This window comes from Hylobates moloch, unplaced genomic scaffold (assembly GCF_009828535.3).
Source record: "Hylobates moloch isolate HMO894 unplaced genomic scaffold, HMol_V3 SCAFFOLD_2, whole genome shotgun sequence".
Lineage (NCBI taxonomy): Eukaryota > Metazoa > Chordata > Mammalia > Primates > Hylobatidae > Hylobates > Hylobates moloch.
The window spans coordinates 108,277,857-108,302,400 of record NW_026652277.1 but is presented as its reverse complement, the minus strand read 5'-3'; the positions used below and the strand labels follow the sequence as shown (position 1 = coordinate 108,302,400).

Genomic DNA, 24,544 nt, shown 5'->3' with positions numbered 1-24,544 from the left:
GTTGTTGCTTGTTTGGACTGCTGTAATGGCTTCCTAATGGGTCTCTATTTACATATCCTAGCTTCCCTACAATTCTTTCTTTAAGAGCTATAATGATTTTGTTTAATGTAAGTCACATACCATCCTTATTTCCTTGAATTTTTTCAGTTCCTTCACATTGCACTTAGACTGAAATTCAAACTCCTTTTCATGGTAGTTAGAGCCATTCAGGATCCAACCTCTGCCTGTCCCTCCAGCCTTACTTTACAATCACTCTTCCCTTCCTCCACTATACACCAGCCACACCAGACACTCCCAAGTATTTCTCTAAATCATCACTAAAATGTCACCTTTCTCAGTGAGGCCTTGAGTGATTACCTTGTCTAAAATTTGAGTGAAGCAGAGTGCATACATGTGTGTATACACACACAATTATACTCCTTTTCTTCTTAGCACACAACTCCCTTCCTTTTTATTTGTCTTTTTCCACAAGAATAAAAACAATGAGAACAAGGATTTTGATTTGGTTTGTTCACTCTTGTATCTTCAGTGCCTGGAATAGCGCATAGCCCTTAGGTTGGGCTCACATATTGGAGTGAACAAGGTAGTGAGGTTTTTCTTTTCCCTTAGGGCAAAGCTTTATATTAGTTGTTTCTTCTTCTTCTTCTTCTTTTTTTTTTTTATGTGAGATGGAGTCTAGCTCTGTTGCCCAGGCTGGAGTGCAGTGGCGCGATCTCGGCTCACTGCAACCTCTGCCTCCCAGGTTCACGCCATTCTCCTGCTTCAGCCTCCCCAGTAGCTGGGATTACAGGTGCCTGCCACCACGCCCCGCTAATTTTTTGTATTTTTAGTAGAGATGGGGTTTCACCGTGTTAGCCAGGATGGTCTCGATCTCCTGACCTCGTGATCCACCTGCCTCAGCCTCCCAAAGTGCTGGGATTGGTGCCTTGTGTCATCCAAATGTCAGATTAGTAACTTCTTTATATGGCCTTTTCAAACTGCCCAGCCTGGAGCTGCCACTAGTCTCTTGGTCATAGCATCTCCTATTTTTTGTTGTTGTCATTGTTGTTCTACGTGGCATTTTTTTAAAGTCTGATTTTTTTCTTACTCATCTTTTGTTTGTATATCGATTGTCTTTTCTCCTTCTCCCCTCCCTCCACATACACTAGAAAGTACATTTGTGTAGATCAGAGCCTTTGTCTTATTTCTCTCTGTATTTCTGATGTCCCAAACAGTAGCTGGATGTAGTACGCACTAAAGAAATATTGGTTTAAGGAGTAAACAAATGAAGTTCATCATTCTTTCAACATCAAGCCTCACTTGCATCCTTTGAAGGCAGAAGACCTAACCCATTTCTCCCGGCTTGCTGACCAGGGCTTCCCCTTAGCTTTCATTAATCCTCTGAAACCCAGCTGTGTTCTTCATTAAGTATTTGAGCTAGCTACCATCCCACAGACCTCTAATGTAGGCCCCAACACTCTGCCCTACTGCAGCCTCCTTCCTGCGATCAGAAGACTCCTTAATTCTCAGTTACCTTGCTTTTTGCTTCACAAGAGTTTTTCTTTATCTTTTACATGTTCTACTGGGGCTGAGGGAACCCGGGTTAGGGCCTCCCTTGGTCTGTCTTCCTTGCCACAATCCTTACTCCTTTGAAGCTTCTGGTGTTTGCAGAGCACATGCTGTGAGGATGCCTGCTCTTGGGGATCTAAGTGAGAAGAGAGGGGTATAAGTCTTTTTTGCTGTTGAATCCCTACCCTAACCCTATCCTGAAAAGGGGGAGGGAGGAGTTTATTAGCCTTCATCATGGACCCTTACCTTTGGCTCTCTTCAGCTGGTAAGTGTTTAAAAGTTTTTAAGCACTATTATTTAGTCTTAAATTTCTTCTCTACCGCACTTTCATTCCGTGAAGGCAGGGGTCCATTCTTTATATATATTTTTTCTTCTCATCCCCAGTGTATCTACCTTTATGCTATTTTTAAAAATGGGAAGTCATTTTTGATACACAGAAACTTAATTCTTTATGTATTGACTGTGCTTATAATCTCACTCCTTTGAATTCACAGCAGTTATTATTTCTATCCTGTATTTCAGGTCAGTACAACCTTGGACATCTTCACCTTTCTTTATTATAACTTTAGATCCTGTCATTTCACTGTGCATGTGAAATATCTTGTGGCCCTAATAAGAATGGAGGCTTCTTGAGCCAATGGGCTCATCTTACAGGAATGTGCCTGTTTTGTATTTCAGGGTGTTCTAGAAAATTGCTTTCTTGAGCAAAAGGAGAAAGTTTATCATGTCCTCATTTGGCCACATTTTGCTCCCATGGCTTTAAGTTGAAAGCTCAGAATCAGCTCTGCTCTCATCACTAGGTGGCACTTGTGAATTACAAATAGTCAAATGAATTTTTATGACAAACGTGTGATTCACAAATAATAGATAATGTTTGGAATCCCTGCATGAACGTACCTCAAAATGGAGGAAATGAAAAAAGGGGATTCCTAGTAAGTACCAGTTGCTGTGATGTATTTATAAATACATAGCTGAAGAATAAATTACTTAATAATCATTTCATATTTAATAGTAATATCAGTAGGTATAGTCTGGTCTCCATGCCTGTGTTCTTAAACTAATGTTGCCACGAAGTTGAAATTTTTTTAGGACCTGCTTGCTATTCATCTTAGTTTATTTTTTTTTTTTTGGAGACGGAGTCTCGCTCTGTCGCCCAGGCTGGAGTGCAGTGGCGCAATCTCGGCTCACTGCAAGCTCCGCCTCCCGGGTTCACGCCATTCTCCTGCCTCAGCCTCTCCGAGTAGCTGGGACTACAGGCGCCCGCCACCACGCCTGGCTAATTTTTTTGTATTTTTAGTAGAGACGGGGTTTCACCGTGGTCTCGATCTCCTGACCTCGTGATCCGCCCACCTCGGCCTCCCAAAGTGCTGGGATTACAAGCGTGAGCCACCGCGCCCGGCCTCATCTTAGTTTATTGCAAGAGAAATGAGTACTACAGGTCAGGTGCAGTGGCTCATGCCTGTAATCCCAGCACTTTGGGAGGCTGAGGCAGGGGGATTACTTGAGTTCGGGGATTCAGGACCAGCCTGGGCAACATAGTGGGATCCCATCTCTACCCAAAAGAAAAAAGAAAAAAAAAGAAATGAGTACTACAGCCCTTTACACTGCTTCATACCCAATGCCAAGCACTTACTGTTCTTTGTAGTATTTGAGGAAATACCTGGTTTAACTTACGAATCCTGTAGATATTCATGAAGTAAAACGTCAGCACTTCTATTTTACTGTTGAGAAAACAGAAACTCAAACTTGTCCACCATTAAGAGCTAATAGGTAGACAGAGCCCTACATTCAAACTCAAGTCTATTGGATTTCAGAGCCTGGGTGTGCTCTTTCATTTATTCTAATGGTACCAGGTAGCCAGTACCCTCTATTCACAATAAAGTAACTGAATGGCAAGTACAAATGTCTGATGAGAATTGTGAAGGAGAACAAGAACCTAAACCACAGAACACTGGGCGCCCAGGGCTAGGACGAGTGAAATGGAAAGTCAACAAAACAAAGACTAGCTACCAGAGATGTTGGCCTACTTTGAAATTTTTGCCTAGAGGCAGCCCCATTTCCTTTAAGCCACTGATGAACAGAAGCTGAATGTAGAGTATGTTCATCATTACGTGCTCTAGGCTTCAAATCCTGGCTTCTCTGAATATTTTCTGACCATCCAATCTTGGGCAAGTTACAACCATGTGACTCCATTTGCCTCCCTTTTAAATGGAATAGGATTAAATGTGTTAATGCATGAGAAGCACATAGAATAGTACCTGGTACTTAGTAAACATTCAATAAATGTTAACCATTTGAGTGGCTTTAGACATTGAACAATATGGTAAATGTTCATTCTGCCTTATTGATACATGAAGTGGAATTTAAGCTATGGCTAGAGTGGCCATACACATCGCAGTTTACAACTAGTGTCCTAATATTATTATTATTAATACCCCCTTTTTAATCTCCAAAGTGCCCTCAGTTAGATAATAACTCATTTGATCAACCTAGCTATAGTCAGCTTTGTTATAGAAGAGTTTTGTGCCAGGAATTTGTTCATGTAAGTCTAAAGTGAAAGTTCCTCCAAGGGAAGACACTAACTTCTACTTCACGACATGGGGCTTTATATATGTTACAAATTAGGATTGGTAACAATCCCGTGTTAGACTACCTGGCATCAGACTGCACTTTAACACTTGCTAGCTGTATAGCGTTGGGCAAGTTAGTTTACTTCTTTAAAGCTAGGCACTTCAACTGTAAAATGAGGATAGCATTAGTACCTTCCTCTAGGCCTGTGTAAATGAGGTAATGTATGTAAAGCATTAGTTAAGTGCCTGCTGCATAGAAAGTACATATAAATATGGTTAAGAGATGCAGATTTTTTGCTAAAGAAAAAGGCCTTGATACAAAGTGCTTAGGTTCGTTGGAAGCTGAGAGATTGGAGTAGGTGGTGCTTAACTAAGGTCCTTTCACAATAATAAAATCTAACGATTTTATTCTAACAAGTATCAAAAGCTATTTGTATTTTCTTCATTTTTTTATATTATGAAAAATGTCAAATATTTGTAAAAATAGGACTCCATGAGAGAGCAATGAACCCATGCAGTACTCATCAGTTGGCTTCAACAATAGTATGATACATGGCTGATCTTTTTTTTTATGACTTTTGAAAAATAGCTGTAATGAGATCTATTTTATACATCATAAAATTCACCCACGTGAAGTGTACAATTTGGTGGGTTTTGCAAATTTACCAGGTTGTCAGCCACCACCATAAATTAGGTTTTTGGTTTTTTTTTTTTTTTGATAATTTCATCACTTTGTCAGGATACCAGCTACTCATTTACTGTTAATTCTAATTTTCACCCTCGGACCCAGGTATCTATCTTAGATTTGCCTTTTCTGAACATTTTGTATAAATGGAATCATACAATATGTGGTCTCTGGTGTCTGACTTCTTTGACTTAGCATAATGTTTTTGGAGTTCATATTGTAAGTAACATATATCAATACTTTTTCTTGCGGAATAAAACTCCATGGAATAAATAATACTATATTTTATCTGTCCTTCATAGCCAGTCTTTTAACATCTATATTTATATCCTTTCTCCTCCATTCCCTATCCCTATTGAATTATTCAAAGGCTATTTTTAATTTCTAAAATATGATAGCTGGAAATATTTATTATATGTTCCTGCTTTTTGTTTTTCCATATCATCTTCTGTCTTCTCATTCATCTTGCCTGTTTTAATTTTTTTTTTCTCTGTTTAACAAATCACTTTACTTTGTTCCTCCGTGTGTCTTTTTTGGTTTTACTTGAGAATGAATGGGTGTACAGATCATAAACTTTCAAAGATAGAGACAAGCGTGCGTTTAATTATCTTCTCACTTTAACAAAAATTCATACTTGTTCAGTGGCAAATCCAGATACTGTTGATTTCCATTTTTTTTTTTTTTAATTTAAAGTCTTAAAGATGGGCTTTAGTTTTTTATATTGGGCTGATCTATTTGATTCCGATTCTTGTGGTGTTTTTTGTTTGTTTTTTTTGTTTGTTTAACTCAGGTTGTTGGAAGAGGAGCCTTTGGAGTTGTTTGCAAAGCTAAGTGGAGAGCAAAAGATGTTGCTATTAAACAAATAGAAAGTGAATCTGAGAGGAAAGCATTTATTGTAGAGGTAAGTTGAGATGTCATTTCTTTTGTGTAGTTCTGCACTTCAGATACTCTGTGAATTTAATATTATGAAAAAGATTGGTTTCTCAGATGTCATTTCTTTGTATACATGAACATCAGCAATTTGGTTTAGTCAAAGGTACTGCCATAGGAACATTTTCTCATTCATACTCTTAAGTCTGATTAAAAATTAGGGGAAAAGAGACTTAACTACATAAATGAATTCACCCCTGGATTAAAACAGTTTCATCCATGGAATTCAGACCTATTTCAAGGCATAATATTTTAATTTTAAAATAGAAAAGAAATGGTATGCTTTCCCATTATCTAAAATTAAGAAATTTTATACACTTATTTTAAATGGAATGTTTTTTAGAAACTCAAATTAGATTATTTTAAAGAAAAATTATTTCACATTTGATTTTTCTCATTTAGCATGAAAATTTGCAACTGTTCTTTTAGAAATAGATTAGATTGAATGATGAATGAAAATCAAATAATCGTGAGATTAGCGTATTATCAAATTTATCCTTTACTAACTTTGTTATTTTGTATTTTGAATCACATTATTTAGTTAAATCAATGTTTTTATCACTATTAAACCTCATTGGCCGATGGATAAGTGGCCTGTACCTTATAAACCTTCTGAATTTATATCTCTGTTTTTTCATTTAATCATAATTTCAAAATATACTTCAGATTTTTAATGTATAACATGGAAAAATGAGGACTTAATTGTGATATGAGAAAGTGATTTGTAAGTGGCTGAATGAGTTGAGAAATGCTGATAAGTGATTTGATGTCAGCATGAAGAAAGGTGATTTCTAGTAATATGTTCTAGGAGTCTAGCCTCAGCTTTGTCTTATGCAATATTTTTATTACAGTTTAGATAAAGCTATTGATCATTTCCTGTTACATTAGCAGTTTCACAAAGCTGGATGAAATAGCATATGTGTTAAACATTAGGAATCACAAGTCAAAAAGATCATAATAGCGTGAAGAAAATTTTTTAAATCCAGATAAGATGTGCATGTAATATAAAAAATCAAATGGTTCTCCAAAAATTCTTAGTAAAAAAGACCTCAGTCTCCTATACCTCCTCCAATCTAATTTTCTGCTTCCCAGAGACAACTACTTTGCGCTCATTCCTTCATGTTTGGTGTCCCCAGTCCAGATGCTGTTTATTACCCCTTCTCTAAAGAATCAACCTCTAGTCTTCTGCTGGGATGATAAGAGATAGTCACTGAGCTGTCTGAAGTCAAGGAAGGAATCTTTGGGTCTTTTACGCTGTCCCCTGCCCTATCCTTTGATTAGCTCATTTGCATAGGTACCTCGTTCTGCCACCACTCCCCAACCTTTTGGAAGCTTTGTGAGATAAATCTGGTTGCTTCTCCATTTTTCTCATTGCCAGTTTATGATGCAGCTCTTCTAGGTCTGCTATATGTTATTGCTAGTCATTTGCTTTCCAGCTTCCAAAAATGTATGCTGTTTGTGCACTTTACATTCTCTTCATCCTTCTGAGGTTATGCCTTAAAATTTTTCAAATCTTTATCATCTTAGTGGCAATTAGGGAGAGAGGAGGAAGAAATGCTTGTATAATCTGCTATCTGAATCTCACCTTAGCAAGATGAAATATAGTAAATATATTTTCATATAGTAAATAAATATAATAAATAGTGATACTAAGTCTTCTATTAGAACGAAAAATCCAAACATGTTGGCTCTAGATAGATAGAGCTTTTTATTAGCATACAGTATGATGGTTTAAAGACATTAGTGGACTGAATATGAGCCAGCAGCATAATGTATGTAATAGAGAAGAGGAAGAAGAGTGGAAAAGGGGCAGAAAAGAGAGGAGAAGGGAGAAAAGAATGAGAACAAGAAGCAGTTTGCTGTGGAGCGGGATGCATTAATAGAATTTTGAAGACAGGCATGATGGTTCACATCTGTAATCCCAGAACTTTGGGAATGGCAGATGGGTTCTTGAGCCCAGGAGTTTGAGATCAGCCTGGACAACATGGCAAAACCCCATCTCTACAAGAAATACAAAAATTAGCCAGGCATGGTGGCTGTGCACCTGTAGTCCCAGCTACTCCAGAGGCTGAGGTAGGAGGATTGCATGAGTCCAGGAGGCAGAGGTTGCAATGACCCAAGATTGTACCACTGCACTGCAGCATGGGTAACAGAGCAAAACCTGTCTCACAAGAAAGAAAGAAAGAAGTTTGAGATCTAGAATAAGAGAAGTGAGTATAGCCAAACCCTTCATTGACCTCAGTATGGATCATTGGATCAGGGATGATTAAAACTGAAAGAGGGAAACCAGCCAGTAGGCTATAATGATCACTGCAGCAGTTCAGGTTGGGATTACTAAGGCAATGGCAGTGGGAATGGAGAGGAGAGAATTAATTCAAGAAATGAGAAATGGAATGGAGGCAAGTATACAGAGGGAGTGCACATTTTAAGTCAGATAGACTAAAGTTCACACCCCACTTCTTAGCTATAGAACAGGTCATTGAACCCTCTCTGAGACTTAAGGTTAAAATCTCATCTTTAAAATGGAAATGATAATACTTACCTTGCAGAGTTGTGATAATTATACAATATCTATGAGGTGCACATTAGGGACCCACGCAGAGCAGCTAGACTGTTCAACTATAGCTATGAAGATGATAACAATGATAACATGACTTCTGGTTTGTATGATGCAGCTCAGTACCATCTCTGGGATCATATCCTAACATTTCTTGGCAGAGTTCATCTCTTCTTATTCTATATACTCATCATGCGTTGTTCATAACTCCTGTTATAGCACTTTGCATATTGATTTAATTATTTGTTTAGATGTCTATCTCTCCAGCTAAACTGTATGAGCTGGAGAACAGGGATTCTGTGCCATTCTGGGCAGTCACTTGGTATTTTCAGTGACTATGATTACAATGCCTGTTACTTAGTAAATAGTGATGGTTGAATGATTTAAACAAATGTTTTGTACAACAGTAAGATTTTAATGATACTGTGAAATCAGTACTTCGAAAATTATCACTTTTTAAAAGAAACCTTAATTTCTTAACAGCTTCGGCAGTTATCCCGTGTGAACCATCCTAATATTGTAAAGCTTTATGGAGCCTGCTTGAATCCAGTAAGTTTGTTACTTTTTCATGGTCACCTGTGAGAAATGACATGGCAGATGTGTGTAGTTTATGTAGGTATTTTGGGTTTTTTGTTTTTTTTTTTTTAAGTTTTTCAAAAATATTATATTTTTTCAAGATAAAAAGATACCTCCAATATTTTAAAATATCAGCAGTGATCCCAATAGTTCAAGGACTATATGAGTACATGTGGCTATTATACACGCACAGTATGTCACCAACACACTCTAAACAGTGAGAATACAGCACTGTGGCATTGCTCCCATATTATTTTTTTTCTTTCTCTTTATTTATTGAGTTACTTATTTGTTTTTGATATCTTTTTTTATCATACTTTAAGTTCTAGGGTACATGTGCACAATGTGCAGGTTTGTTACATATGTATACATTTGCCATGTTGGTGTGCTGCCCCCATTAACTCATCATTTACATTAGGTATTTCTCCTAATGCTATCCCTCCCCCATCCCCCCACCCCACGACAGGACCCAGTGTGTGATGTTCCCCAACCTGTGTCCAAGTGTTCTCATTATTCAGTTCCCACCTATTTGAGAACATGGGGTGTTTGGTTTTCTGTCCTTGGAATAGTTTGCTCAGAATAATGGTTTCCAGCTTCATCCATGTCCCTACAAAGGACATGAACCCATCCTTTTTTATGGCTGCATAGTATTCCATGGTGTATATGTGCCACAATTTCTTAATCCAGTCTATCATTGATGGACATTTGGGTTGGTTCCAAGTCTTTGCTATTGTGAATAGTGCCGCAATAAACATACGTGTCCCTGTGTCTTTATAGAAGCATGATTTATAATCCTTTGGGTATATACCCAGTAATGGGCTGGCTGGGTCAAATGGTATTTCTACTCTAGATCCTTGAGGAATTGCCACACTGTCTTCCACAATGGCTGAACTAGTTTACAGTCCCACCAACAGTGTAAAAGTGTTCCTATTTCTCCACATCCTCTCCAGCACCTGTTTCCTGACTTTTTAATTATCGCCATTCTAACTGGTGTGAGATAGTATCTCACTGTGGTTTTGATTTGCATTTCTCTGATGGCCAGTGATGATGAGCATTTTTTCATGTGTCTTTTGGCTGCATAAGCATCTTCTTTTGAGAAGTGTCCGTATCCTTTGCCTACTTTTGGATGGAGTTGTTTGATTTTTTCTTGTATTTTTGTTTAAGTTCTTTGTAGATTCTGGATATTAGCCCTTTGTCAGATAGGTAGATTGTAAAAATTTTCTCCCATTCTGTAGGTTGCCTGTTCACTCTGATGATAGTTTCTTTTGCTGTGCAGAAGCTCCTTAGTTTAATTAGATCCCATTTGCCAATTTTGGCTTTTGTTGCCATTGCTTTTGGTGTTTTAGTCATGAAGTCCTTGCCCATGCCTATGTCCTGAATGGTATTGCCTAGGTTTTCTTCTAGGGTTTGTATGGTTTTAGGTCTAGCATTTAAGTATTTAATCCATCTTGAATTAATTTTTGTATAAGGTATAAGGAAGGGATCCAGTTTCAGCTTTCTACATAAGGCTAGCCAGTTTTCCCAGCACCATTTATTAAATGGGGAATCTTTTCCCCATTTCTTGTTTTTGTCAGGTTTGTCAAAGATAAGATGGTTGTAGATGTATGGTATTATTTCTGAGGGCTCTGTTCTGTTCCATTGGTCTGTATCTCTGTTTTGGTACCAGTACCATGCTGTTTCGGTTACTGTAGCCTTCTAGTATAGTTTGAAGTCAGGTAGCGTGATGCCTCCAGCTTTGTTCTTTTGGCTTAGGATTGTCTTGGCAATGCGGGCTCTTTTTTGGTTCCGAATGAACTTTAAAGTAGTTTTTTCCAATTCTGTGAAGAAAGTCATTGGTAGCTTGATGGGGATGGCATTGAATCTATAAATTACCTTGGGCAGTATGACCATTTTCACGATATTGATTCTTCCAACCTATGAGCATGGAATGTTCTTCCATTTGTTTGTGTCTTCTTTTATTCCATTAAGCAGTGGTTTGTAGTTCTCCTTGAAGAGGTCCTTCACATCCTTTGTAAGTTGGATTCCTAGGTATTTTATTCTCTTTGAAGCAATTGTGAATGGGAGTTCACTCATGATTTGGCTCTCTGTTTGTCTGTTATTGGTGTATAGGAATGCTTGTGATTTTTGCACGTTGATTTTGTATCCTGAGACTTTGCTGAAGTTGCTTATCAGCTTGAGGAGATTTGGGGCTGAGACGATGGGGTTTTCTAAATATACAATGATGTCATCTGCAAACGGACAGTTTGACTTCCTCTTTTCCTAATTGAATACCTTTTATTTCTTTCTCCTTCCTGATTGCCCTGGCCAGAACTTCCAACACTATGTTGAATAGGAGTGGTGAGTGAGGGCATCCTTGTCTTGTGCCAGTTTTCAAAGGGAATGCTTCCAGTTTTTGCCCATTCAGTATGATACTGGCTGTAGGTTTGTCATAAATAGCACTTATTATTTTGAGATACGTCCCATCAATACCTAGTTTATTGAGAGTTTTTAGCATGAAGGGCTGTTGAATTTTGTCAAAGCCCTTTTCTTTATCTATTGAGATAATCATGTGGTTTTTGTTGTTGGTTCTGTTTTTATGATGGATTATGTTTATTGATTTGTGTGTGTTGAACCAGCCTTGCATCCCAGGGATGAAGCCAACTTGATTGTGGTGGATAAGCTTTTTGATGGGCTGCTGGATTCAGTTTCCCGGTATTTTATTGAGGATTTTTGCATCGATGTTCATCAGGGATATTGGTCTAAAATTATCTTTTTTTGTTGTATCTCTGCCAGGCTTTGGTATCAGAATGATGCTGGCCTCATAAAACGTGTTAGGGAGGATTCCCTCTTTTTCTATTGATTGGAATAGTTTCAGAAGGAATGGTACCAGCTTGTCTTTGTATCTCTGGTAGAATTCGGCTGTGAATCCATCTGGTCCTGGACTTTTTTTGTTTGGTGGGCTATTCATTATTGCCTCAATTTCAGAGCCTGTTATTGGTCTATTCAGGGATTCAACTTCTTCCTGGTTTAGTCTTGGGAGGGTGTATGTGTCCAGTAATTTATCCATTTCTTCTAGATTTTCTAGTTTATTTTCATAGAGGTGTTTATAGTATTCTCTGATGGTAGTTTGCATTTCTGTGAGATTGGTGGTGATATCCCCATTATCATTTTTTTATTGTGTCTATTTGATTCTTCTCTCTTTTCTTCTTTATTAGTGTTGCCAGTGGTCTATCAATTTTGTTGATCTTTTCAAAAAACCAGCTCTTGGATTCATTGATTTTTTTTGAAGGGTTTTTTGTGTCTCTGTCTCCTTCAGTAATGCCCTGATCTTAGTTATTTCTTGCCTTCTGCCAACTTTTGAATGTGTTTGCTCTTGCTTCTCTAGTTCTTTTAATTGTGATGTTAGGGTGTCAGTTTTAGATCTTTCCTGCTTTCTCTTAGTGCTAAAAGTTTCCCTCTACACACTGCTTTAAATGTGTCCCAGAGATTCTGGTATGTTGTGCCTTTCTTCTCATTGGTTTCAAAGAACATCTTTATTTCTGCCTTCATTTCGTTACGTACCCAGTAGTCATTCAGGAACAGATTGTTCAGTTTCCATGTAGTTGAGTGGTTTTGCATGAGTTTCTTAATCCTGAATCTAGTTTGATTCCACTGTGGTCTGAGAGACAGTTTGTTATAATTTGTGTTATTTTACATTTGCTGAGGAGTGCTTTACTTCCAACTATGTGGTCAATTTTGGAATAAGTGCAATGTGGTATTGAGAAGAATGTATATTCTGTTGATTTGGGATAGATAGTTCTATAGATGTCTATTAGGTCCACTTTGTGCAGAGCTGATGAGTTCAATTCCTGGATATCCTTGTTAACATTCTGTCTCATTGATCTGTCTAATGTTGACAGTGGGGTGTTAAAGCCTCCCATTATTATTGTATGGGAGTCTAAGTCTCTTTGTAGGTCTCTAAGGACTTGCTTTATGAATCTGGGTGCTCCTGTATTGGGTGCATATATATTTAGGATAGTTAGCTCTTCTTGTTGAATTGATCCCTTTACCATTATATAATGGCCTTCTTTGTCTCTTTTGATCTTTGTTGGTTTAAAGTCTGTTTTATCAGAGACTAGGATTGCAACCCCTGCCTTTTTTTGTTTTCCATTTGATTGGTAGATCTTCCTCCATCCCTTTATTTTGAGGCTTTGTGTGTCTCTGCACATGAGATGGGTTTCCTGAATACAGCACACAGATGAGTCTTGACTCTATCCAATTTGCCTGTCTGTGCCTTTTAATTGGAGCATTTAGCCCATTTACGTTTAAGGTTAGTATTGTTATGTGTGAATTTGATCCTGTCATTATTATATTAGCTGTTTATTTTGCTCATTAGTTGATGCAGTTTCTTCCTAGCCTTGATGGTCTTTACAATTTGGCATGTTTTTGCAATGCCTGGTACTGGTTGTTCCTTTCCATGTTTAGTGCTTCCTTCAGGAGCTCTTGTTAGGCAGGCCTGTTGGTGACAAAATCTCTCAGCATTTGTTTGTCTGTAAAGGATTTTATTTCTCCTTCACCTATGAAGCTTAGTTTGGCTGGATATGAAATTCTGGGTTGAAAATTCTTTTCTTTAAGAATGTTGAATATTGGCCCCCACTCTCTTCTGGCTTGTAGTGTTTCTGCTGAGAGATCCACTGTTAGTTTGATGGGCTTCCCTTTGTAGGTAACCCGACCTTTCTCTCTGGGTGCCCTTAACATTTTTGCCTTCATTTCAACTTTGGTGAATCTGACAACTATGTGTCTTGGAGTTGCTCTTCTCGAGGAGTATCTTTGTGGAGTTCTCTGTATTTCCTGAATTTGAATGTTGGCCTGCGTTGCTAGGTTGGGGAAGTTCTCCTGGATTATCCCGAAGAGGGTTTTCCAACTTGGTTCCATTCTCTCCATCACTTTCAGGTACACTAATGAGATGTAGATTTGGTCCTTTCACATAGTCCCATATTTCTTGGAGTCTTTGTTTGTTTCTTTTTACTCTTTTTTCTCTAAACTTCTCTTCTCGCTTCATTTCATTCATTTGATCTTCAATCACTGATACCCTTTCTGCCACTTGATCAAATCAGCTACTGAAGCTTGTGCATGTGTCACATAGTTCTTGTGCCATGGTTTTCAGCTCCATCAGGTCATTTAAGGTCTTCTCTATGCTGTTTATTCTAGTTAGCCATTCAGCTAATCTTTTTTCAAGGTATTTAGCTTCTTTGTGATCGGTTCAAACATCCTCCTTTAGCTTGGAGAAGTTTGTTATTACCAATTGTCTGAAGCCTTCTTCTCTCAACTCATCAAAGTCATTCTCCGTCCAGCTTTGTTCCGTTGCTGGCAAGGAGCTTTGGAGGAGAAGAGGCGCTCTGATTTTTAGAATTTTCAGCTTTTCTGCTCTGGTTTCTCCCCATTTTTGTGGTTTTATCTACCTTTGGTCTTTGATGGTGGTGACGTACAGATGGGGTTTTGATGTGGATGTCCTTTCTGTTTATTAGTTTTCCTTCTAACAATCAGGACCCTCAGCTACAGGTCTGTTGGAGTTTGCTGGAGGTCCACTCCAGACCCTGTTTGTCTGGGTATCACCAGCGGAGGCTGCAGAAGAGCAAATATTGCAGAATGGCAAATGTTGCTGCCTGATCCTTCCTCTGGAAGCTTCATCTCAGAGGGGCACCCGGCTGTATGAGGTGTCAGTCTGCCCCTACTGGGAGGTGTCTCCCAGTTAGGCTACTCGGGGGTCAGGGACCCACTTGAGGGAGGCCATCTGTCCATTCTCAGATCTCAAACTCCATGCTGGGAGAACCACTGCTCTCTTCAAAGCTGTCAGACAGGGACGTTTAAGTCTGCAGAAGTTTCTGCTGCCTTTTGTTCAGCTATGCCCTGCCCCCAGAGGTGGAGTCTACAGAGGCGGGCAGGCCTCCTTGAGCTGTGGTGGGCTCCACCCAGTTCGAGCTTCCTGGCCGCTTTGTTTACCTACTCAAGCCTCAGCAATGGCAGACACCCCTCTCCCAGCCTCGCTGCCGCCTTGCAGTTGGATCTCAGACTGCTGTGCTAGCAGTGAGTGAGGCTCCGTGGGCATGGGACCCTCCGAGCCAGGCGCAGGATGTAATCTCCTGGTGTGCTGTTTGCTAAGACCGTTGGAAAAGCACAGTATTAGGGTGGGAGTGTCGCAATTTTCCAGGTACCATCTGTCACGGCTTCCCTTGTCTAGGAAAGGGAATTCCCCAACCCCTTGTGCTTCCTGGGTGAGACAATGCCCTGCCCTGCTTTGACTCACATTCCATGGGCTGCACCCACTGTCTGACAAGCCCCAGTGAGATGAACCCTGTACCTCAGTTGGAAATGCAGAAATCACCTGTCTTCTGCGTCGCTTACGCTGGTAGCTGTAGACTGGAGCTTTTCCTATTTGGCCATCTTGGAGCCTCCTATGTAGCTATTTTGATCTACTATCTTAGATGTATTTCTGAAAGAACAGTTATAGTTTGTTCATTTGACTTGTTTCTAGTCTTTTAGCAAAACAGTGTATCAGAAGAGTTGTTTTAAGTGATTTTGTCCAATAACCTCATCTTCTTATGAGGCTTTTGATATCCTGTGGCAGCACCTACTTACTGGCACTGGAGAAAGTCCCCAGAATATCTTGTGATTGTATTTTACATACATTTTCACATTTAGTGGACTCCTAGAAGACAGTCTTAGGTCATAGATACCTTTTCCTTCCCTAGTACTATTCACATACTAGGGGCCAAAAGAATGATTTTTAATATATCTGTAAAATCAGGGGAGTGAATTAAATTATCTCTCAAAGGTCCTAAGATGATGGAGCTTCTTGGTTAATGCTTCTGGTATATGTTTCCTTTAGGTGTGTCTTGTGATGGAATATGCTGAAGGGGGCTCTTTATATAATGGTGAGTGTTATTAGACCTGTCTTTATCTAGTAGATAAAAATAATTTGAAAACTTTTAATATAAACCCTAAGTTGTTTAACATTCTTCACAATTTGCTGTCAGTCTCAAAAGGACATAATGTTTAAAAATCTGCTAAAGAATAAAAATGGAAAGATAAGATTCTATAACATTAGTATGTGAAATTTAGAGGTCTATCAATTTTTTAAGTAGATGGTACTTTGCATTTCATTAAAAGCATTTAAGTAAAAGTTTACTTTTTAAATAGATTTTAAAATATCTTCAGATTTTTTTTCTTTTTGTCCTCTCATAACTTTGAGCCTCCTTATTTTAGAATTATTTAACCATATTTCCATTTCACTCTGCTTTATTTTTCTTTTTTTCAAAAAAATTGTGAAAACTCACTTCACACAACCTTTTATTTGTAGCAATGAAAAAAAACTTTGTGTAGTTACCTTTGTAGAACAGAGCTCTTTTATCCTAAAAATACCAACCATATGCAGAAATGTATTGTCTCTTGTATCCCCAGTTATATAGAACAAATTGTTCCATTTTATTTTTTAATTAATATTATTTTATGTAAACTTTTACTTATATTTACTGCCCATGTGTTCATCATTGTTGATGGATATCTAATACCCCATTGTTTTATTTGATTGAACTACTTCTGGTTTTTAGCCATTACAGAAAATACAGGTGCAAACATCTTGATACACATTGTTTTGTTTCTTTCTGTACTATTCTCTGCCTCTCTCTTGTAGTAGTGTGCCATAAGAGTGCTCATAATTTATATTACTTTATAAAAGTCTTTATCTGTTTGAAAAAGTGTGGTAATGTATATTGATTTTATTTGAATGTAGGAATAACATTTAATAGGTGTACTATTAAATGTTAATATTATGGCAATTATCCACTCAAAATTATTAGATATTTTCATCCTTTTTATTTAGAAAAAAAATTAAAAGGCCGGGCGTGGTGGCTCACGCCTGTAATCCCAACACTTTGGGAGGCCGAGGCAGGCGGATCATGAGGTCAAGAGATCAAGATCACCATCCTGGCCAACATGGTGATACCCTGTCTCTACTAAAAATACAAAAATTAGCTGGGCGTGGTGGCACACGCCTGTAGTCCCAGCTACTCAGGAGGCTGAGCCAGGAGAATTGCTTGAACCCAGGAGGTGGAGGTTGCGGTGAGCCAAGATCGCACCACTGCACTCCAGCCTGGAGAGAAAGTAAGACTCCATCTCAAAAAACAAAAAGAAAAAAGAAAGAAAAAAATTAAAAGCAGGACTGATGGAGCATATGTATATATAGAAAAATACCCAGTCATGTGTTCTGATAGTGCTTGCATTCACATTGTGTCTTTTGTTATATGCAATAAAGTTCTTTTTAGTTTGTGCCTTTCTTTCGCAGTGCTGCATGGTGCTGAACCATTGCCATATTACACTGCTGCCCACGCAATGAGTTGGTGTTTACAGTGTTCCCAAGGAGTGGCTTATCTTCACAGCATGCAACCCAAAGCGCTCATTCACAGGGACCTGAAACCACCAAAGTAAGTTATAATAATGTGACACCCCTCAGCCCCTTCCTCCTTCTCTCTCACTCTCGCCACCCCCAACCCACTCTCTAATTCAAGCTCATTATTGTACAGGAGTTTCTCTTTTCTCTATTTGGCTTACTCAATATTTACTTTTAACTCACCTTCATCATTTAGTCATTTATCTAAGCTTGTATTTTAGATGTTGTCTTTAGTGGGATTTTTATTTTTGGTAACCTCTACCTTAGATTAGCATACTTCTAGAATCTGTTAGCCTATAAAAATCTCATTTTGTGCCTGCAGTATATAATGTTGCTGTTAGACAATTCCTTGGGGGCGGAGATAGGTCTGACGTTTTTCTTGCTGTGTCCCTAACACCTAGCACATAAACATTCTACAGAAATTTGCAGAGTTGTTATTACTTGCTCTTTCAGAGGAAAGTAAAAGGGCATTTCTTGGCATCTGGGTAGAAATTGAAAATATTCTGGATTCTTCATAATGTGAATACTTGGGACTTTAAAAACTTATAAATTCCTTAGATAAGTATTTTAAAAGACTAAAACTTTGGGAGTTTTGTTTGTATAGGTATTCAGTTAAAGAAAACATACACATAAAACGTATTGTTTCCTTTTCTCTCTTTTTTTTCTTTTATGCACCTGTAACAGAGTAAAAATAGTCTCTACGTATCTTCTTTACCCTCCCCCAAGCTCCCACCCCAGCACATTAGTCTTTACAGAAGAGGTTTCCCTTAGGAAATCAGTATAGTCTTCAGTTATTTCATTCTCTTGATACTGGTTAAAGCATTAAAACATCCCTTCTGGGTGTAACTTGTCACTCTCAGGTCTAATCTGATATACTCTACATAGGTTCCAACTCTTAGAATCACTGTTCTTGCTAGTGTATCTTATCTCTACTCCCAAACTTAAACTGATTTGTGTTTCCCCAGGTCACTGATAAAATAATGTTTTCCTGAGGCTATTATCTTAGTTACCTGCCTTAACTAATGAAGAAATCACTTAGCCTTTTTTTTCTTGGTTGTGAATATTCAGTCATCCTTTTTCCACTATATTAACAGAGTTGAATTATTAAAGCAAACTCATGAGAATCACAGCTCTTAACCAGCAACAAATTGACAAATGATCCAAAGGATATAGGCAAGCATCAGATACAGCCAAAGCATTCTTTTCCTAAAAGAGTCTGAACGCATCTGATACAACACCCAAAAGTACCCCTTTTCTCCTCGTTACGGTGTGTTTTGGCTTTGGAATAAATGATTAGTTATTGAACAATATATGGAGAAATATCTTACAAAAGGAAGTCATTTCCATTTTCTAACATCTTTTACATTGTACTAATTACACAGTTTAAATGACTATCCCTAATCTTCATCCAACTACACCCCATAAATTTTAGGTTTATTTAATCAACCTAGTTAGACCAGATATATCCTTCTAAAATCATTTGTAGATAGAGATTCTCCTTTTGCTAGTAAATACCATTAACATATTTACAGAAGGTCTGGTCTAGGTCATTTATTCCAGGCCTCTCCATGATTGGATTCATCTTGCAAATCATCTTTGGAGCCCTTGGTATACAAGTTGGACTTTAGAATCAGAATTGATTCTAATTCAGAAAGTACGGGGTGAAAGAAATTCTTTGGAATGGCTATGCTTTTATATACAATTGGACATACATGAATACCTGCTATATCTTTTTAAATTATTTTTATTATTTTATTTTATTTTATTTTATTTTATTTTATTTTATTTTATTTTATTTTATTTTTGAGACAGAGTCTCACTCTGTCGCCCAGGCTGGAGTGCAGTGGTGGGATCTCAGCTCACTGCAACCTCCGCCTCCAGGGTTCAAGCAATTCTCCTGCCTCAGCCTCCTGAGTAGCTGGGACTACAGGCATGTGCCACCACGCCTGGCTAATTTTTTGTATTTTTAGTGGAGACAGGGTTTCACCATGTTAGCCAGGATGGTCTCGATCTCCTGACCTCGTGATCCGCCCGCCTCAGCCTCCCAAAGTGCTGGGATTACAGGCCTGAACCACTGCACCCGGCCAATACCTGCTATATCTTATTGTCAATGGAAAACCTACAGATTCTGTGGTCAGGAAGAGTTCCTCAAAATGGTATCTAAAAAAGGTACCTGATGATCTAGGGAGGTGTTTTATACACTATCAAGTTGTGCTTGTGCTTGTATTTTATCTTTTGCAAGTTTATTCACATGTACATTAGAAATTAAAATGAGTTTTTAATCTTAACAGTGTGAAAGTAAGCCTACAAATATAATTTAAGTTCACATTTCAGTGAGCCTTGAATTTTCTGTTCAAGGCTGGTGAACTTTTGAAGTTGAGTAAAGGAGTGCTAGCATAAAACTCATTCAGGAAAGTTATCTTGAATCATCAGAAATTATCTTGATATCTTGAATATACCAGTATGAAACAAGGAAACTAGTTACAGAGTTCTTATAATTTTCTTGGGTAAAAAGTATAAGAGTTTGAACAAGGACATTGAGATGCGGGAAAAAAGTTTTGTTGAAGTACATATAGAGGTATACTGCATTTAGCGTTCTTTTCACTGGAATGATTGTGAGAGTCTTTTTGGTATTATGGAACTGTGCACAGTAGTTTATCTGACTTATTTTAGTCACATTGGACTAAAAGAGAAGAAATTTCCAAATAATCTCTCCAGATATAAAAAGTTTATAAAACTTGTAATTAAAATGAATTCCTATGTACTGCTATTGGATATTACTACAATGTGATGATGGTGCAAATTATATTACCCATTTCTATTTCTGTTTGTCATGAAAAGCAAAAGCTTGTAAGTAAGAGTATGCTACTTGGTGACTGTAGTTGGGTAATAGTACACCTAGGAAAGTCCGAATCTTAAGTTCAGAAAATTTTCCAGAAATCTCTCATTAGGTCATTTTAGCTATAATAGATTTGTATTCCTCCCACACATACATAGTCTAAGCACAAAAATGATTTTGGGATTGAACATTTTTAGAAGTATCTTCAAAATAAAGACTTTTTTTCCTTCTACATTGGCTTATTTTCTTTCAATTATATAGTGTTACTATTTTTTAAGTAATACATATTTATGATTAAACTCCCATTTCAGGATACCATAATGTTGACCTAATAGAAGTTTTTTAAACCCCACATTTTATTTTGGCCAGAGAGAAGTATGATCAGGAAAGATTTTGGAGCTAGAGATGAAGACATCAGAATGTGAGTCTAGCAGCCTTCCAAAGAGAGCTAGGTTATCGTCAATTATTTTTTGCTTATATTTCTCTGAACTATCAGGCTTTTATAGTGACCAAGTAAATTAGTCATTTCACAGAAGTTGAATGGTAACATTCATTTTGCTTAACCTTTTCCATTTCCACATATGTCTCTTCTTTTATTGTAGAATAAAATGTTGGCCTTGTAACTTTTGATGTTTTCTGTTTTTTTAAACAGCTTACTGCTGGTTGCAGGGGGGACAGTTCTAAAAATTTGTGATTTTGGTACAGCCTGTGACATTCAGACACACATGACCAATAACAAGGGGAGTGCCGCTTGGATGGCACCTGAAGTTTTTGAAGGTAAAATGGCAAAAGTATGGTATGTTTGATAATCTCCCTCACTCCTTGTGAATTCAGTATGTTTTTATAGATTTTCCCCATTTCCATGGTTTTATTTCTGCATAATACATAAAGTATACAATGAAATCTAAGGGGATATTAAATATAGTGTTATATCCTAAATTTTATAGTAAGATTTAAATCTTCTATGCAAGTTCAAGCATATGTACAGTTGATCCTCATTGTTCACCAATTTCTTAATTGCAAAATTGCCTATTTGCTAACCTTTATTTGTAACCCCAAAATTAATATTCATGGTGCTTTCATGGTTATTTGCAGATAGTGCTTTCATGTATTTAGTGTGCATGCGCTGAGCAGTGCAAATTTTGAGTCATCTTAACATATGTTCCCAGCTGAGGTTGAACAAGACAACACTCTTCCATCTTGTTTCAGCTCTCATGCTGTAAGCAGGTGTCCTTTTTGTACTGTTTAGAGCCCTTTTTCATTTTTGTGATTTTTGTTGGTAATTTTGCTACTTAAAATGGCCCTCAAGCATAGTACTGCCTAAGTACAAGAAGGCTATGATGTATAATAGACAATATACATGTGTTAAATTATCTTCATTCAGGCATGAGTTACAGAAATGTTGGCTATGAGTTCAATGGTAATAAATCAACAGTATATATGAATAAGGTGTCTTTAAGCAGAAACACACATGAAACAAGGCTATATATTGATCAGTTGACAAAAACATGGTGACCAGAGGCACACAGGAACCTACCCCTGTATTTTCCCTAGGAGTGATGATTCAGTGTTCACTAATTCAGTGTTCTCAGAAACTTTATAGAACATAAATACCAGGAATAATGAGAATTAACTGTGCTTTTGTATTGATTTCCTAGCAATTAAAAAATTGAGAGCCCTAAAGTTTAAATGAGGATGCCTTAAAAAGAATGCAAGAGGCCAGGCGCGGTGGCTCAGGCCTGTAATCCTAGCACTTTGGGAGGCCGAGGTGGGTGGATCTTGAGGTCAGGAGATCGAGACCATCCTGGCTAACACAGTGAAACCCTGTCTCTACTAAAACTACAAAAAATTAGCCGGGCGTGGTGGTGGGTGCCCGTAGTCCCAGCTACTCGGGAGGCTGAGGCAGGAGAATGGCGTGAACCCAGGAGGCGGAGCATGCAGTGAGCCGAGATCGGGCCACTGCACTCCAACCTGGGCGACAGAGCAAGACTCCGTCTCAGAAAAAAAAAAAGAATGCAAGTAATTGGACAGAAATGATACTAAGAATTACAAATAAATGTCAAGCTTATATGTTTACCTTCTTTTATACCTCCATATGTCACTGAAGTTCTAAAAGAGTTGTCTGTAAATTATATGCTAGGTTTCTGTATAAAAACATCAAATTATCTTAAATGAAAGAAGTTGAACTGACGGTGTGTGATTTGTATGTTAGGAAGTGTGAATGCCCATAAAATTCAGATACATTCAGTTAATCAGACTCCGGTTATAGCTAATTTCTTTTAGTTTTGATGACTTTAAAGGGTTTTCTGTTTGTTTTTAGCCACCCCAGAGGAAGAGAAATTGCAATGCAACTAGTCACCTGAGTGGAGCTCTTTTGCCCTAAAATTCAATTTAATGATAAATGGATAATCGGGTGTTATATTACACAAGATTAAATAATGCCTCCTGTTTTATATACAGAATGTATACATTTGACATTGTTTTAAAATTATTTACTTATTTAATATACCTTTATGTGAGTTAAAATGATCTAATGTTACTATATGTGGAGAGCAAAAAGATTTGTTTATACAAAAGATTAATTTTATTGCTCTAGACAATCCTTAATTGTCTAGAGCAACAAAATGCAGACTGAGGCTGTGTAAGTTTCTTCATATCTGAAAGATGTCAGTCAACCTGTAGCCCAAATTAGATTGTAGCATGGTCGTAGTGCTATATTACAGTGTACTGCTTAGCATGTAAAGCTATAACTATAATAATTGTTCATTCTTACAGTGGGTTGAGTTTTTGTTTTTGGGAGATTATGAAGGGTGCTTATTGTGCTGATTCAACCACCTACTTAGTTTGTAAATTTTTGCTGTATAACTCGGGTTATCCATAATTTTCGTTACTTACAACTTATGTTTAAGTTTACAAATTAAGAATTTCCCTTCACCATATATTGAGGAAGAAACTGTAACACTAAATTAGAAAGTTCTTCTGCTTTGATGGCAGAGTAGTGCTGTCCGTCAGAGAATGGGAAGAAAATTTAAGATTAAAATGTAACAGAAAGGAGGCCAGGCACAATGGCTCATGCCTGTGATCCCAGCGCTTCGGTAGGCCAGAGCAGAAGGATCAGTTGTGCCCAGGAGTTTGAGACCGGCCTGGGCAACATGGCAAGACCCCATCTCTACAAAAAATTTTAAAAATTAACCAGTTGTGCCAGCACATGCCTGTAGCCTCAGCTACTCAGGAGGATCACTTGAGCCCAAGAGTTTGAGGCTACACTGAGCTCCAGCTTGGATGAGAGTGTGAGATCCTGTCTCAGAATAAAATAATAATAAACAACATAAAGGAATGTACAGATGTTTCATACTCTGCCCCAGAGAAAGTATCAGTCTAAATACATAAAAGTCAAGTCCTATGCCTCTTGATGAAAAGATAGAAAATAACTGAGTTTCTGAAGTAGATTTTTTTAGTGTATTGTTGATAATTCATTTAAAAATATACTTGTTGGAAAGACAAAGTACTTCAGAAAGAGTAGTTTCTTAGTTCTACATGTGACAGCCTCATTTTTATCCATGGTACCCATTCTCAAAATTTAAGCCATTGTTTCTGTAAGTCATGTGGAAAAATAGTCTTTAGGTTATATACTACCTTTTTTTTTCTAGGTAGTAATTACAGTGAAAAATGTGACGTCTTCAGCTGGGGTATTATTCTTTGGGAAGTGATAACGCGTCGGAAACCCTTTGATGAGATTGGTGGCCCAGCTTTCCGAATCATGTGGGCTGTTCATAATGGTTCGTAAAAAGAAATTTTTCTTAAATGTACTTTTTGTGTTTTCTACTTGGAAGACTACTCCTGTCCCCCTCCCTAAAGAATATCATTTATCTCTAACATTGAAATGTACAATTCTTTGTTAAGAGACTACTTTACTATTATCAGACTCTGCCCTGTCCCTGCCCCAGAGTCCAGCAGAGCAGGATTGAGAGTAGTCCTGATCTCCACATGTGGCTGAGGATGTTCACTGGCTCCGCTGATTAGGGAAAGGCCATCAGTACACAACCTAGACAGTTGGCTCTCTCTTAGGGAGAAGCATCAGGCTGGATCCTGGAAAAAATTAAAAAATACATACGTAAAATCTCTGACATGGTTAATATAACTGGAGAGTTATAGCCCTTTTCTCCTGAAGAAGCAAGGGCCTCATCAAGGAGAAAAAGCAAAGAATAATAATGCTTCACATATTTTTCCTGTTTATATTCTCACCCACCCTTAGAAGGTGAGTACTGTTGCCTCATTTTACAGATTAGGAAACTGAGGCCTAGAGAGGTTAATAACTTGCTTCAGGTCACAAGATTAGTAAGTGGTAGAGCTGGGATTCAAATCCAGATGCTTCTGACTTGAATGCTCATATCTTAAGTCATATTGACTTACGGACTCAATGTCCTTGCAT

General features: G+C 37.8%; 1 protein-coding gene across 4 annotated transcripts in view; it reads left to right on the top strand.

Moving 5' to 3' along the window:
* The window catches only part of MAP3K7 (mitogen-activated protein kinase kinase kinase 7), a 74,526-nt gene that overhangs the window by 9,632 nt on the left and 40,350 nt on the right, over positions 1-24,544 (top strand). For all 4 annotated transcript variants that reach the window (XR_004248347.2, XR_004248346.2, XM_032155434.2 and 1 more), the window contains exons 2-7: positions 5,594-5,704; positions 8,774-8,839; positions 15,714-15,759; positions 17,169-17,307; positions 20,765-20,889; positions 23,763-23,891. Coding sequence is in view for 2 of the 4 variants with exons in the window: in XM_032155434.2 (XP_032011325.1) it covers positions 5,594-5,704; positions 8,774-8,839; positions 15,714-15,759; positions 17,169-17,307; positions 20,765-20,889; positions 23,763-23,891 (616 nt within the window). In the remaining 2 variants the exon portion in view is untranslated. The remainder of the gene's footprint in view (positions 1-5,593; positions 5,705-8,773; positions 8,840-15,713; positions 15,760-17,168; positions 17,308-20,764; positions 20,890-23,762; positions 23,892-24,544) is intronic.